The 15,770-nt window shown below is 43.6% G+C and overlaps 1 protein-coding gene across 2 annotated transcripts; it reads left to right on the plus strand.

Moving 5' to 3' along the window:
- Window positions 1-476: 476 nt before the first annotated feature.
- arl8 (ADP-ribosylation factor-like 8) lies at window positions 477-13,729 on the plus strand. 2 transcript variants are annotated; one of them, XM_018756849.2, is made up of 6 exons: window positions 477-1,115; window positions 7,369-7,429; window positions 8,771-8,918; window positions 11,507-11,590; window positions 11,896-12,047; window positions 12,415-13,729. In XM_018756849.2, the coding sequence occupies exons 1-6, from the start codon at window positions 1,070-1,072 to the stop codon at window positions 12,461-12,463; spliced, it is 540 nt and encodes a 179-aa protein (XP_018612365.1). In that variant the 5' UTR covers window positions 477-1,069; the 3' UTR covers window positions 12,464-13,729. The 2 variants fall into 2 exon arrangements, with proteins under 2 accessions (XP_018612365.1, XP_018612366.1); XM_018756850.2 differs by lacking the exon at window positions 477-1,115 and adding an exon at window positions 2,850-2,870.
- The last annotated feature ends 2,041 nt before the right edge of the window (window positions 13,730-15,770 follow it).

A 15,770-nucleotide genomic window follows, 5' to 3' on the forward strand; every position in this document is an offset into this window, starting at 1 on the left:
AGCGATCTACCAAGGATAACTAAAGTAGAAAGACAAGTCTGATCCAACTGGGTCTTCTCTAAAGAATGTTGGCTGTTACATTATGGGATCTGTACCTTAAGGTTAGTGTTAATACTTTAAAGGAAGAATGTTCTCAAGCAGAACAAGAAAAGGCCAGATTTTAGCTCTTCCTCAATGTCTTCCCAAAGGAACCCACCATGCCCACAACATGTTTAACACAAGAATGACTAATTAACCTACCAAGACTGATGAATTATTTACATAAAGCTCTATGAGTGTTTAATCTCTGGAGCCAGGTATAGAGTAAAAACTGTCAAAGATTTTATGTAATACTGATGTGTAAACTTTATATCCAGACCCCAGCATGTACAGTATTCATTTAGTTCCTATGTAGGAGCCACTGATGAAAAGCTATTCTAAAGGATTTTGGTTTTGAGGACAGGTTTGCGCCGAACACACTCGATGTTCACACTCAGTACGGCGAGAACTGCTCGATGCGAGTGTGGTAAATCATGGTTACACCCGTTTAAGTGGTACTTTTGACAGGGTCTTGTCTGAGAAATCCTGGAAAAACAGAGCGGTCTGGAGGTAGGAGCCGGGCACTGCGACGTCACCGGACTGCGGTGCGAGCCAGTTGGGGGATGGTGAGCGGCTCCTGGCCGGGGCTGGAGGAGCACAAAGCCCGACTCTCGTCTCGCTCGTCTCAACTCGAGTCGAGTCTGTCGCCACGGTGTCTCTTCGTTTTTTTCCCCCCGTCTTTTTCACCCGCTCGACCGCGGGCCGAGCTCAGCATGCCCGTGCCCGAGGGGTTCTGTGTTTAAAGCGATGACCGGGACTCGGAGGACGTGAGATGTGGAAGCACGGCGCACCCCGGACAAAAGAAGAGCCGACATTCGGGTGCCGGAGGCGGAGCGTGGGGAGAGCCGCGCCGCTAGCTGGCTAACTGGATAAGCTGAGCTCTGCGTGCGGTGAAACTAACCGGATAAGGGAAAGGGGAGCGAAGGATTTGCGCGGTCACCGTGAACGGAGAGCCCGCTCCGGGGCGAGGGAGGGGAGCAGTCGAACAAATATGGGTCTTATATTCGCCAAACTGTGGAGTTTTTTCTGCAACCAAGGTGAGGGGAAACCCGGCTCTGTCCGCCTGAGCGGTGCACCGGCACCGGCAGCGCGCAAGCGGCGCGACCGCGTTTACCGTTCGCTCACATGTTGCTCGTTCACGCGTTTTGGCGAACCGCCGCGCTCATCGGTAACGATGCGTGCGGGTGCACGGCTACCGTGCGTGCGGGAGCGCTGCTGTAGCGGAGCGCGTTGCCGCCGTCACAGAACGAGGCCGGTGGCCGCACGCGCCGACGACGACGGCCTCGTTTGTCCCGCTGCTCTGCTGCTGGGTACTTTTTTCATGGAGCTCTCGGTAGTACAGGGACTCGTCTGAAAACAGCTCGGTGCCTTTTGACGAAATGATCAATCTCAGCGCTCTTTTTTTTTTTTTATTAAACCATGATTAATCAGGATGTTAAACTTGCGTGAAAAACAGCTCCTGAAAATGCCCCCCCCCCGAACCATGGTACCAGATTGCTCACGTAATTGGTAGATAACCTTTCCGAAAAGGCGGCAACATTCCTGACAGATGAATTACTTTTATCAAGACCGAAATAGGCGTTTACATTTTTATTATTCCCATTATGATTATGTTACTGTGTTATAACGAGTATGCTGTGTTATATTTAATATATAATATGCGACTGACTGCGTCAGTAGTGTTACTTCATGATGGTCTGGGCCAAATTTCACTTCTCATATTTCTAGGTTAATTTACTAGTTCTGCTTTCCTCTAGTTTTATTTACTCGTAAGTTTTAAAGGAGCAGAAACTTCTCAAAATTAGGTATACAGTGTGTTAAGTGGAATAACTACAGTTGAGTTGTGGAGGACTTATGGGTCCAGGACGGTTGACCTGTTTAAACTTTAGGGACTAAACTGAGTAACATTCAGGAATTTTCAATTGGATTTTTTTTTTCTTTTTTTTTTTTTTTTTTTTTTTTTTTTTTTTTTTTTAAATACTTTCCGAGTTTTCAGGGAGTGGAAATTTAACAAAACGAGCTGTGAAGTTTAGAGAACTAAAAGAACTTAGGAACTGTGGTCCAGGCCTGTTTGAATTCTGGGAAGTAATTGGAACATTTTGATGTGAATATTTAAAAAGTGAGGTTTAACGTCAGTTTTGTTTTTCCAAAATTTTCAGGAGCAAATTTTTTTTGCAAAATGCTATAAAAAGTGTGAACTGAAAGGACCTGCGGTTGGGCTGTAAATGAACCGTGGGCCTGGGACTTCTGGCCTGTTTTGAGTTTTGGAAACTAAACTGAGTAATATGTGAAGCGAATATTGAATATGTCAAGGTTTAGCATCTGTTTCCTTGGCTTTCAAAGTATTCAGGATATTGTGGGAATCGTTCAAAATGGGCCGTGAAGTGGGAACTGAAAGGACCTGCAGCTAGGTTGTAAATGCATTTTGAGTCCAGAGCTGTTGGCTTCTTTCAGCTTTGGAAACTGAGCAACATCTGAGATCTTCCCCACCTCCCCCTTTCTTGAAGAAAAAAGGTCTGCTGCGTGCTTCGACTTCTGACTGTGTCGCATGTTGCAGGCGCTCGCCGGCGTGCTCTTCGTCTTCTATGGTGACAGATGTTGGTGGAACAATGGAAGCCCTGGTCTTGTGGTGGTCGCCCTTGTGGGATGCCGGGAAGAGCCCCCCGTTTCCTGCGGTGCTTTTGTTCACTTTGAGCAGCAGGCTGCGGGGATTGGCGGTGGGCTTGGGGGGTACCCAGCTTTGAAGGACGCAGTAGACGGCCCTAGTGTAGGGTCTAATTGGCCACAAAGAGGTGCGTGGAGGCCTCTTTCTGCCACCATTGTTTCTTCATTACAGCATTGAGTTTTGGCAAGAGCGCGGAGCCCCCCGGGGCCACGCACGCCACCAGTTGATCAACAATGGAACCCCCTGGGTGCTCATATACCCTTATTTCTGTTCCCGTTCTTGACATGCCCCCATTTAGTGGATAAGAGGGTTAACTGTCTTATTTTGTTTGCTCTCATGGCGTCATGTCAGCGGGTGCAGTTCCATTACTTGTGATTCCATTTAATTTTCTGTGCTTGTGAGAACCAAAAAAGAAAATTTGTGTTTTGAGTGTAAACATTTAAATTGACTAAGCTACCTCAATTGTGTATGACAGACACAAGAAATCTTAGAAGTTTATTAAATGAGCTTTTTTGATTATTTCATGATGGAACTGCTTATATATCAGCAGGGCAACCAGTTTTAAAACATGAGAAATTTACTTTACTTGCGCCAGCCATTTTGTGTGAAATTGTAATGTTTTAGATGTTTATTAGGAGCCATAAAACTAAACTGTAAAATTGCTTTAAATTAATGTGTAGGCATTGATTTGGTTTACTATGGATTTCCTTTAGATTAAGTGCACAGTTTGTCTTTCAGTTATACATTAAAGGACAAAGGTCATGTTCATGTTGTAGATGGGGATTTGATGAAATATTTTAAATCTGTTTTTAAATTTTGTTTTGTGCAGTTGCTTCATGATTTTATATTTGAACTTCAAGTGTTTTTGTATCACCTGAAACACCACACTTTAAGATACGGAAAGAGGTATCATGCAGTATATTCTTGGGAGGGATCTGTTGTTTTCTTTGAGGATTAAACAAACTGTACTCTGTCTACGGTGATCAGAAGTGATGCTGCAGGAAAAAGCTTGAGTACATCTAGGTTTGCCCTTTGGCAATTTATGTACTTTCATGAAGGCATCTTAATGAGTACATGAGTTGACTAGTGTGAGAGAAGTAGTCTTCATAGGAAGATTGCTTGAGATTAGTTGTTCTTTTACTTTTGTTCTCTGTCTTCATATTGAACCGTGTGGAATGGGTTGGGATGGTGGAATACCTTACAGAACTCCTTTCTTTGGTCAGAATGTGTGGAAGTCACCTGTTTTTGTGAGATGTACGTTGCTTTGGAGAAAGGATCTCCTAAATGAATAAATGTAAATGTTGCTGATTGTAAAGATTGCTAATCCCTCCAGCTCTCCTAAAATTTTGGATTAGAACTTCAGACTTTTGCTTTTTCTAGCCAGCCACCAGCTGCTTTCTGGTGATTTATTTATTTTAACAGCTTGGAAGGCAGTTTTATCTAAAACAATCTGCACTGAATGTTTAAAATGTCTTTTTCCTGAGGTGGTCAGTCAGGATTTTTTTTTTCGCCGATTTAGATTTAAAAAAGCAGAGGTGGCAACTGAATTGGGGCCAGATCTTGGACCCCAGACCCTGTATCCTCCTCTGGGCAAATAAACCCACAATTTGTGGAAAATGGCTTGTTAAACCGTTCCATAGTACAGCAAGATCGAGATGATTTTGTTCTTCAAATTGAAAAATATTTGCAGTGCATTCTTATCCACGAGCAACATCCCTTTGTGCTTTTGAGCAGCTGACCCTTTAGCTGAAAACCACTTGGGCAGTTATTGCTTTATTTTGCAGAAACAAAATGACATGAAGCATTTTTGTACTGCGGTGATGTTTGTCTCTCACTTTATTCAAGCTTTGCTAGTGTAAATTATTTTGTTGCTGGTTATGTTCTCATTTTTCTGTAGTTTGCTGGTTTTGTGCCGCACTCCCCTGCTGCTGTTATTGCATGTTATGTATGCAAGGGAATAATTATAATTTGAAAACTATAGTTAGCTGTATAGAAATTTACATCTATTGTACGTCAACTGGTGCCATTCAGAATGTGTTGGAATTTTGTGTATGTTGCTTTTTATCCATGTTGAAATGGTCACTAATTGAGCAGTTGAAAGATGTATAATTCAAAATGCATTGTTAGTTTTTATACTGAAAAGCGCAAAATTTTGTTTATATGCATCTCAAAAAAACTAAGAAGGTGGTTAGGAATCGGCGATATTCTGGTTAAGTTTTATGCAGCTACTTGTGTGGTGAATGTTGGTGCATATGGTAAAGGAAACAAGCTGTACTTAAGAGTCACATCTGCAGCTATGGCTCTTTATCATAATGTAATGCACAAACTATTTTCTATGAGATGTACATTGCTGTGGAGAAAACGTCTGCTAAATGAATAAATGTCTGTAATGTAAAGTGTACTGGTGGCAAATTGGTCAGTGATTTATACAGTACACTGATGATGTACTTAGGCTTTGAGCCATAAATGTTAATTTATTCTATTTCTGTGAAGGTTCTTTAATGGTCAAGTCTTGCATGTTGACTAGGGATCCCTTTGAAACTTCAAAAGTTTTCAACTAACATTGAGTTCAACTGATTTGCACTCTGGATTCTACTGAATGCTGAAGAAATTTTTTTAAAAAAAAAAAATAAAGAAAAAGCATACTAGGAGGTTTGAAGTCTAGGGTTAAGAATGGCAGTTTTATACCCTCTTCATGGGCTTCTGCTTTGTGCTGCCACCCTCCTGCTATTTGGATAGAAAGTCACTTTTCTATTGTGGTAATAATACTTTTTTTTTTTCTGGTGAGTTTTGAGTTTTTGAATTCACCAGAAAGTGTGCTGTCTGGCACTGGGCTGTAGAACATCCCACCATCTCTAATGGTCTTCCTTTGCCAGCCACCCAGTTTGAGGAGCTCTCATCCTCTGCTCATTCACCCGTGACTCTATTTGATTACCGGCTGCTCACGTCGGTTTGCCGGCCGAGTGGGCAGCTTTGTACAGCAGAGGTCTCTACGAGCAAAGCTGTCGAACATAACTTTAGGGACATGGGGAACATATTGTTATTGTACCTGTCAGATCACACTTTGATGGAGGTCGACCTCTTTACGCTTTTTACATGATTGTCACAAATGAAGTTTTGTTTATTTTGCAAAAATGTATGAGGCTTCCCCCCCCCCCCCCTTAGTTCATGGCCCAGGAGTGTTGAAGCCCTTTCAGGAAGTAATAGCAGCTGAATACCCAAACTTGTTGGCCAACATGATCATAAATATCAAGATTTCAGACAGAACTTCCTTCCTCTTTATCTACTGTAGGTTGGCTGAATTGACCCCAAGGTCAGGTCTTGGCACAAAGTGTTGTGCATCCTGTTTTTGTGGTCTTTTGCACAAGAAGAGGGCTTCAGTGCTGATGGTGAATTTTAATATGTGAACAAGTGGTTCTGGACTGGTCCATAGTGCTCATTGTGGTTTGCAATGGCAACCTAGTCTTCTGTGGGTGGAAGACACCAGCATGACTGACAGACCATCTTTTATTTCACTGGCTAATGTCTTGGGTGCTTTCGTTGTTCTTGATGACACAAGGTTGGTGCCCATATTCCAGTGCCTTTCGTAGGACCCCCCCTCCACTTCCATCAAAATGTTTTCTTAGTGTCCTGAGAATATTTTGGTATTCAGAAACAATTCCTGCTCTTTCATAGATCGCAATTGTTAAGCCCTACTGATGTGTTTTGTGATTTAATAACAAAAAAAAAAAAAAATATTTCCACAACCATCTGACTGCTTTCCTCTTATGGGGGGCAATGGAAACACTAATTATTTGCATGGGTATTAAAATTTCCTAAATAGCCAAAACATTATTCTTGATGTCCTGTATGAATTTCCCTTCTTTTTCACTTTAGAGCCTAATCGTTAGAATTTGTCTGAATCTTCTGTTCATTCCATTTAGAAATGTTCCCGTGTGTGCATGAGTACACACACACACACACACACTTTCTGAACTGCTTGTCCCATACGGGGTTGCGGGGAACCGGGGACTAACCCGGCAACTGAGGGCGTAAGGCTGGAGGGGGAGGGGACACACCCAGGACGGGACGCCAGACCATTGCAAGGCACCCCAGGTGGGACTCGAAGCCCAGACCCACTGGCGTTTGGTATTATGGAGATACTGAAAAACGGGCAAGTAGTAGACAGTCCTTTCTTACATTGTGTTCTACATGAGAGCTTTTACGTGCTTCTAAAAATGTTGTGTGCCCGTTGTTACCTCTTGCATTGTTTGTGTACCAAGATGCTTGGCAGGGCGTTTTCTTTGGTGCCTTGACTGAAAAGGTGAGAATAACCCACGTCCTTAGTGTGGAAGGAAGCCAGCGGGTCTTGTATGGAAGGAAGGAACCACAGTGATGTCATGGCTGGTGCAGATGCTGTTTCTGTCCGGTCCTTCAGTGGTGTGGGTTCTCTGTGTGGGTGTTTTTGTGATGGAGCAGCACAGTAGACTCACAAAAAGTTATTTAGGAAATGGGATTTCAGAGGGAGAACAGGCGGTAGGGTGCATGTCCAAACCTGTAAACTGCACGTGGGCGGACATCCTTGCCTTGAGTAAGCCCCCGACAACCTGCTTTTTAAATACCATTTCCTGTGTGTTGTGTTGCAGAGCACAAGGTGATCATTGTGGGCCTTGACAACGCAGGGAAGACGACCATCCTGTACCAGTTGTGAGTACCGCCTCGCTTGGGGGGGGGTCACAATGGCAGGACATCTGATTCATTTAGGAGACTGTTTTCTCCCAAGTGACACAATGACTTACTCATAGATACAGCTGTGTAGTTTTTATTCTATCAATTCAGGGTTAGCACCTTGCTCAAGGGTCTTATAGAAGGAGGTGGGACTGAGGCCAAGCTGTGTAACCACTCTGCCACCTGCAGTTTCTTCTGAACAGGTCCAAAAGCTCATTTTCTACATATACATGAGCTTTGTGAGTTGACTTTCAAACTTCTTAAAAAAAAAAAATGGTTCCCAAACATTACAGGAGTATGGGACCACCTTAATTCAACTCACTTCTACAGTATTTGAGCAGATGTGGAGTTTGTGGGTAGTCAGTAATTAGATGAGGGATTAGACATTTATATGGGATGAATCAGCACCAAATAGTTTTCATTTATTTAAAACTAGTTTTAATGTAGCTCAAAGTATTGGGAATATTTTTTTTCATTATAGCTGTATCAAAGATCCCCCCACTACCTAACTCATGATTAAATTGAAGGAAGACCCTGTTCTTGCTGTAAGACCCTTGATCATTAAAAATGAAGCTACTTACAATAATTTACCCATTTATGTAGCTGTGTAGTGTACAAGCCTAATATTTTGAGTTGCTTTCGAGAGAAGCATGAGGTATAGTAAGACATTGCAAACAACTTAGAAAAGCGTCAGCTAAATTAATAAATGTAGAGCACTGTAGAAACAGATCCAGTTGCTTATAAATTGAGGAGCCGCTGTATATTTTGTATTAACTTGTCTCTGTGCGAGTATGTACTTCCAAACTGGCCCCCCACTTTCAGGAGATTCGTTTGAATGAAGCCAAAGCCCACAGAGGTCATTCAGTGTGAAAACAATTATGTGGAAGGGATCTCGCCCCCCAAACGTCCTGCTGGTTCTTAAGCCCTGCATGGAATCTGTCAAAATCTATAGACGTCAAGCTCACGGGAAATAGTTTCAGCCAAAATGGTTCCCTTACTTGGTCCAGACACCACGAGTGAAAGACTGTCTTTTTTTAAAAAGGAGAAGGACCATTTGCCTTCTGGAAACTTCCTCATTTCCAGCTGTGAGAAAATGTTTTTTCATGTTTTGAAATGTCAGAAGGGCTCCCATCTCCGGCTTGCCTACGTCAAAGTCTTTGGCAGCAGTAGGAGGGACACAGTGTTGCATGCATATGAAATTAATTTTAATTAAAAATGTAGCAATTGTGAAGGACAATTTTTGGAGCTTTGTGCAATCCAAAGTCCATCATTATGCTTTTAGAATGTTTATTTCCTCTTCTTTTCGTGGTGTGCTGACAGTTTGATGAACGAAGTCGTGCACACATCACCCACAATAGGAAGCAACGTGGAGGAGATTGTGGTGAAGAACACGCACTTCCTCATGTGGGACATTGGCGGCCAGGAGTCCCTGCGCGCCTCGTGGAACACATATTATTCCAACACGGAGGTGGGTGGCGCCACGACTATCTGTGTTCGCTGTGTCAGGTGCAGCTGTACCCCGTAATCCCCATCTCCAGAAGCTTTGAATGGATGTGAACCCATCTATAAGCAGTACATCACCGTTGGTCTGTCAAAACCCAGTCTCGAACCCCCACTCTTGACGTGGTCTTTTGTGAGCCCAGTTTGGCTGTGGGCAGATGTGTTTTCAGCCAACTGCGATGGATATCGGGTTTGCTGTGTCTTCGCAGTTGGACTGTGTCAGTCATGCATGAAATTCCAGGGTGTGACAAAGGCCATTTTTGGGTTCACAGTGGTAGACTTGGGGTGGGGGTGGTGAGCAGCTGGTGTGTTTGTTTAGGGTACAAGTGGAGTGTGACAGAGAAAAGGCAGTGGAAGGGGTCGCCAAAAACGGTGGCGATAAAAAGCACGAGGTCAGGGACAGTGCTCAGCAATGTGTGTTTGGGGCCCTGCTATTCTACCTCAGTTGGTCACATGATCCACCAAGTCTCAGTACGTTAATTGTCCATCCCCTGTGAACATTTACATGTGTGTGGAAATAATTTGCATGGATGTGGAGTGAAAGATTATGCCCCCTCCTTACACTGGAGTCTCAACTCCACTTAAACAAAACGTCTCAGGCAATGGGAGATTTCTTGCCTCTGAAATTATACCGCCTTCCTCTGCCTTACAAAAGTAATGCTCCTAGTAGAAAAACCCTTTATCAGGTGAATTCTCATAACGCGCGCGCACACATTTTCAGAACCGCTTGTCCCATACGGGGTCGCGGGGAACCGGAGCCTACCCGGCAACTCAGGGCGTGAGGGGGAGGGGACACACCCAGGACGGGACGCCAGTCCGTCGCAAGGCACCCCAAGCGGGACTCGAACCCCAGACCCACTGGAGAGCAGGACCCGGTCCAACCCACTGCACCACCGCACCCCCTTCAATTCTCATAACATGAAGCTGTAATTGCCATTAGTTGCAGTGGTAAGTTTTATGCATTTGCGAACGACAAAACATGAAATAAGGTATTTTTCTTTAACGCTGTCTACCTGCACTCCTTCAGCTCTTTTTTTAGTTACTCTCTGTACATTTTACACACACAGATCAAAACGTACATACATATGACTCAATTTGTGTTAATTCAACCTTTAATGCAAAAAAAACCGCAAACTCAATTTAGACAATGAGAATGAATTGACGCGGTTTGGACAGTCCAAACGGCGGCATGATTGCTGATACCATAACAGGTGAAATTAGCAAACAAGGACTAATGGAGGTTGAGAACTTAACTCAGCAGGAGTTAAACCGTAACTAGGAAGACCTCATGGTTTCTCTGGATTTGTGCTGCTGTTGGAAGGTTTGCACAATCCAAATTCAATCCTTGTAGCTCTGAAGAAATTTTTGTAAATTGAGGTGTGGATATTAGTATGAAACCAGCCGTACTCTTGAGTTCTTGTAACTAAATCTGCAGTACTCTTCTTGGAAAGGTGGGTCATTTAAAATGAAATGTGGACGTCCGATCCTTGTAACTGCTGTCAGTGACTTTTACGGTGACCGCTATTATTTATTTTCACTTATTCGTTTAGCGGAGATTTTTCTCCAAAGTGACAAACATCTTCGAGAACAATACAAAAAATTGCATCATTTAACAAATAATGCCAGAAACCTGAGTACATTTGTACATTGTACGTTTAAAATGATCTTTCCCTTCACTGTATCCAGACACACATTATGGAACATTTCTATCTCACGAACATCCTGAGGGCAAACAGGTTTCCAGTCAGTGACTTGATGAGCAAATAACTGACATGATGAGTCAGAGGCTAGAATGGTGATGCATGGCATGGTTGCACAGCAGGTGCATTTGCATTGTGTTTATATTTACCCATTGTGCCAATACTTTTTTTCCAAAGCATCTTGTGTTATGCTGCTTACAGTGGTTTATGAGGTTATACAGCTGGATAACTTGTAATGGAGCAATTTAGGGGAAGTGCATCAATCCAGGACACTGCAGTAAGAAGTGGGATCCTCCGAGTGTGTAGCAGTGGCTCTAACCATCGCTCTACCTGCTGCTCCGGCAGATGGCTAGGTGCCTCACAGCTCCCGGGCTGCATGTTTGGCTCCGTCTATTTGGAATTTGCATGTTTGTGTGTGTGTTTCCTATGGTTTCCTCCCAGTCAAAAGATATGTTTCAGGTGAACTAGTGACTCTAAATTGCCCTTTGTGTGAGAAAGTAACTTAGTGCTTGTGTGTGATGGAGTGGTGTCATGTCCAGTACCCTGCCTCAAACCCTGTGTTTCCAGGATGGGCTCTGGACCACTGCGCTTCAACAGCGGACAGTTGTTAATAATGATGGATGTAGGGGTACGATTTTAAATCTGGATGGTTTTGTCTTCAGACTCTCCCTCCACGAAGTCCCCAGACCACAGTTAAAACACTGCTTGGGTTTTGAACTCTGGCCTCATGTAAATGGTTTGGGCAAAAACTTATTCATCGATTTCATTGGTTGATTCCTTCTTTCATGCACACAGACCACATACATCACTTTGTTTCATCCCAGCAGTGTTTCTGTGAAACTCTTTCCCTCCTTAGTTCATCATCTTGGTAGTGGACAGCACAGACCGGGAGAGGCTCGCTATATCCAAGGAAGAACTGCACAGGATGCTGGCCCACGAGGTGCAACCGGCTCACCACAAGGCGCACAGCTGTTTTTAGCGTGCTAAAAATAACCTTCTGCATCTAGCTTTATGTCCATTACTGCCACTTATTCTGTTGTCCTGAGTATGTATAGCCAGTATATAGAAATATGCATTTCTTCTCTTGTAAAGACTGATTGAAATTAATGCAGCAAAAATAGAAATTCCTGATACATTAATCATCAGAAATATACTTCCGTGAGATAATCCCAATATTGTTACTGTGATGTTTCATTTGTGGATTTTTAAAATTTTTTTTTTCTTTGGACCGTCTTTCTACTGCAGGACCTGAGGAAGGCAGCCGTGCTGATATTTGCTAACAAGCAGGACATGAAGGACTGCATGTCTGCTGCTGAGATCTCCAGATCCCTCACGCTGAGCTCCATCAAGGACCACCCGTGGCACATCCAGTCATGCTGTGCGCTCACTGGGGAGGGGTGAGTGCGGACACAGCTGCACATGTTGCTTCAGTCCTGGGCGTTTGAGCGCTGAGAATAAACCAAAAGGTCACCATCCAGCAGGAGTTAATACCTTGGCAAACAGTGATCAGAAATGCCAAACGTATCTTGAAATTTAACAGTATGCTCAGGTGTGTTTTTATTTTAGTTTTCAGTGGTGTGTTGGCAGGTTCCCTGATTCACTGACTGAATGATTTTGGTGATCTGCAGTGTAACAATCGCTGCCAGTGGTAATGAATGTTTTGTTTGCAGCTTGAGGGCTTTTTTCGCAAAACTTTTTTTTTTTTTTCCTCCCCTTTGCTCTCTCTCTTGCTCAGGCCAGACTAAGCTGAGATTTTTGTTTCAGGTTGTGCCAAGGCTTGGAGTGGATGATCTCGAGAGTTGGGCTCAGATAACTGGGACCCCCTCCACCTGAGCCCCGTCGGACTCTCCGCAGCTACCATCCGAAAAGACGTTCTCGTTCTGCTTCAGCAACGGTGCCCGTGGCCCGCAGACACAATTTTCTACCCAGTAGAGGCTTGTGGAGGGCACGGGGCACATTGGCTAAAGTGAACCCACTCGCTTTGGAGCGGAGAACTGCGAGCCCCTAGAAACTGGTTCAGTGCAAGACTGTCTGGCAACTTGGCCCGTGCACATTGTGCTTTTTCGTTTACATTCGGTGTAAAAATTCTGCTATGAACAGGAAGAGTGTTCTACACAGAGGCCTATGCTGTTATTTATTTAGCAGACACATTTATATAACACTGCTTAAAACTGAGAGAATTATTATCCCATTTTACTTAAGCAGCAGGGTATTTGCAACGTAGGAATTCTGTGTAAGTGTCTTGATCAAGGGTACTGCAGCAGGAGGGGGATTTGAATCCGGAACCTTCAAACGACAAGGCAGCAGTCCTGACTACTACACTACGTGTTATTCTGAAAATGTAATGGGTTTGAATTTATTTCATAATGGAGAAGTTCGACAGCAGACCATCTCATAATGATGGCCTCTGTGACCCCTGGGCCTAAAGCCAGAGGTGTAGCCGCTGTGAATAACTATGATCGAAAGTCCACATCAAGGTAAAAAGGGAGGGTTAGGGGTCAGTCACCTCAGCGTATAGTTTCTTTCAAGATGAAAGGGTCACTAAAAGTAGTTATATAGCTTACACAGCATATTTACAGAAAAAACATGTTTTCATTGCTACCCACCCCCCCCTTTGGCTGTGAGCCAGGTGTGGCGAGAACTTGCCTTGGCTGCGATTCTCTCTAACTTTTTAAAATTTTCATCTGCAATAGTCTGCTTTCTGTGGGGGTCACTCACACTCTTGGAATTGGTATTTCAGAGGCGTCGGGGTTGCCTCACCAGTAGTGACATTAATTTGATTTAGACCCAAGTGTGGATGTTTGTTTGTTGTACAATGTTTGTTTCCGCTCAAGTTGCAGATGTTTATCAGGGCCATCTCATAAGCTGAAATAAACGGCTGCGTGCGGGCGTGTATCCGCACGAACCCTTGGGTCCTGGTTACCCTCCAGCAAGGTTTTTACCCTGTTCTCCCTCCATACATGTTTTCTCAGGCTTCTTATCAGGAAGAAGTGTTTTGGTGGCATGGGGGAGGGAAGAGTTTCAGCCATCATGGAAAACCACTGCAGTTGATTTGTTTAGATGACAACTTTTTTTTTTTTTTCTTGGTAATGGTTGTTTTTGGCCTTCCTACTCTGTGTGTACTGCCCAATGAGCTTCACGCAGGGGATGTCTTTCACATACCTGAAATCATGAGAGCTCCCTTTCCATTTCCAGCGTGTCACTTTCCCAGAAGGTGTTCCACTTGAAATGTATGGACTTTTGCCAACATTTCTTTATTATTATGACAGCATTGAGGCCTGAAGTCATGACCTTCATGCAAGGAATTTCATATGGGCACGCCTTTGTCATATATTATTACTAATAATAATCTTGTTTTTCAGCTAACACCTTTGCCCAAGGCATCTTGCAGCATTATTGACTGCCGCCTAAGTGTTCGCATTTGCAGCTTTGACACAGCACTGCTCGACCTGTCACACACCTAAAAGCATAGACTTCCTTACTTGCATATTTTAAAAGTCATACACACATACAAACACTCTATGCTATTCCAACTCAAACCTCTACTCTTCAGTTTATTGCAGAGAAGATGTTCTTTTGGCTTCAGTTGTGACTTAACCACGTTCTTACAGTGGGTTGTCTGTAATATTGCAGCACGCTAGTAACGGAGGTGCCTTGTGCATTTGTTGCCATCTTGGTTAAGAGTGGATTTAAATGTTTCCTGCTGTGACTTGTGAGTACCGTTTGGAACGGCTGACCCAGGAAACATGGTAAACCTCTGCCGGACCAGCCCGGTTGCTCTTTGTTTGCACACCGGTCACGGTTTTGCAGAAGTGACTGGTCGATCGCAAAGCAGCAATGCCAACAGGTGTTTCCCAGAGCAAGCATCCCCAGTGCCAGAGGAAACCAGTCGAATGCAGTACTGCGGTGCCTCAGGGGGCATGGCTTCCTCCAGTGCTGTGGGCGGGACTCGGCCCTGCAGTCACATACTGTGTCTTCTTACTGTTGCAGTTACGTGGCACTGTACACGTGTTCCATTACATCAAGCTTTTCGATCCCCTGCATTATAAAGTTGTGCAAAGATAATTATGTATAGGCCTCACATCTCCTTTTATAAATTAAACATGGAAAAAGATTTCTCTTTGTGTAACTGAAGTGTTCAATGGTCATTCTGTCATTTCCATCAACGTCTTTCCACGTACATTCATAGTGGCTACAAGATGATCCTGATGACCTCCTGCAGATTCAATAGAGAAGGCTGAATTCTTTTATATAAACTGAAGGGTCTCCTCATGCCCTGCAGGACCCTGTAAACACCACTAACGCTTGAGTTCTAAGGCAGGACTTTTGGAGCACACTGCCTTCTCAGTTTACCAACATGACTGGTAGTCTGACCATAATTTGTAAATTTAACAGATTTATTCCTTTAGATGATGCTTTGCTCCAAAGCAACAAAACTGTAAGCTATCTCTGAATATATGTATTTACACACCTATACAGCTGGGTAATTTTAGTGGGGCAACTTGGGGTAAGTGCCTTGCTCAAGGGTACTGTAGCAGTAGGTGAGATCTGAACCTGCAACCTTCAAATCCCAAAGCAGCAGCTTGTCAACTACCATAAAAATACATTGTTTGCACAATCTTCAATTCAGTGCTGATTGTTGAATAATTCACCCCATAAACGTGCAACGTTCTACATATTGTTATGATCACCGACACTCAAGAGACACCAGGTAAGAGCTGTAAATACTGGAAGCTGGATGAATCCAGTTGGTCTGACACTCCTGTTTGGGTGTGTTATACTGACACCTGTAGGCTGGTGGTGTAAATACAAGTTGCTTTTGCTCCAAAAAACAGTAGTTCTATAAAATAAATGAACATTTAATTAATACTACTAATGATGAATGAATAAATGGGGAAATGTTTGTATCTTTGAACGTGTCCAAGTTAGATGTTTTTAGCCTGCGAAACCAGCGTGACCGGTTCATGCTGTTCCACATCCTGGCTTGAGGTAGGAAAATGGGCGTAGAACCTAGCAGATGCTTTTCTCTGTTGGTGACACCTTGTCTCAGTGAGGTCTTGCAGGTTGATGACACGTTGGGTGAGATCTGGCCCAGGCACAGAGATTTATTTATTTATTTA

This window comes from Scleropages formosus, chromosome 9 (genome assembly GCF_900964775.1).
Source record: "Scleropages formosus chromosome 9, fSclFor1.1, whole genome shotgun sequence".
Classification (NCBI taxonomy): Eukaryota; Metazoa; Chordata; class Actinopteri; order Osteoglossiformes; family Osteoglossidae; genus Scleropages; species Scleropages formosus.

What these genes read in the sequence shown, in the direction of transcription:
- arl8 (XM_018756849.2), top strand. Translation starts at nt 1,070, where the DNA reads ATGGGTCTTATATTCGCCAAACTGTGGAGTTTTTTCTGCAACCAAG. An exon ending in ACGACCATCCTGTACCAGTT is followed by an intron (nt 7,430 to 8,770) that starts GTGAGTACCGCC and finishes GTGTGCTGACAG; the next exon opens with TTTGATGAACGAAGTCGTGC. An exon ending in ACAGGATGCTGGCCCACGAG is followed by an intron (nt 11,591 to 11,895) that starts GTGCAACCGGCT and finishes TTTCTACTGCAG; the next exon opens with GACCTGAGGAAGGCAGCCGT.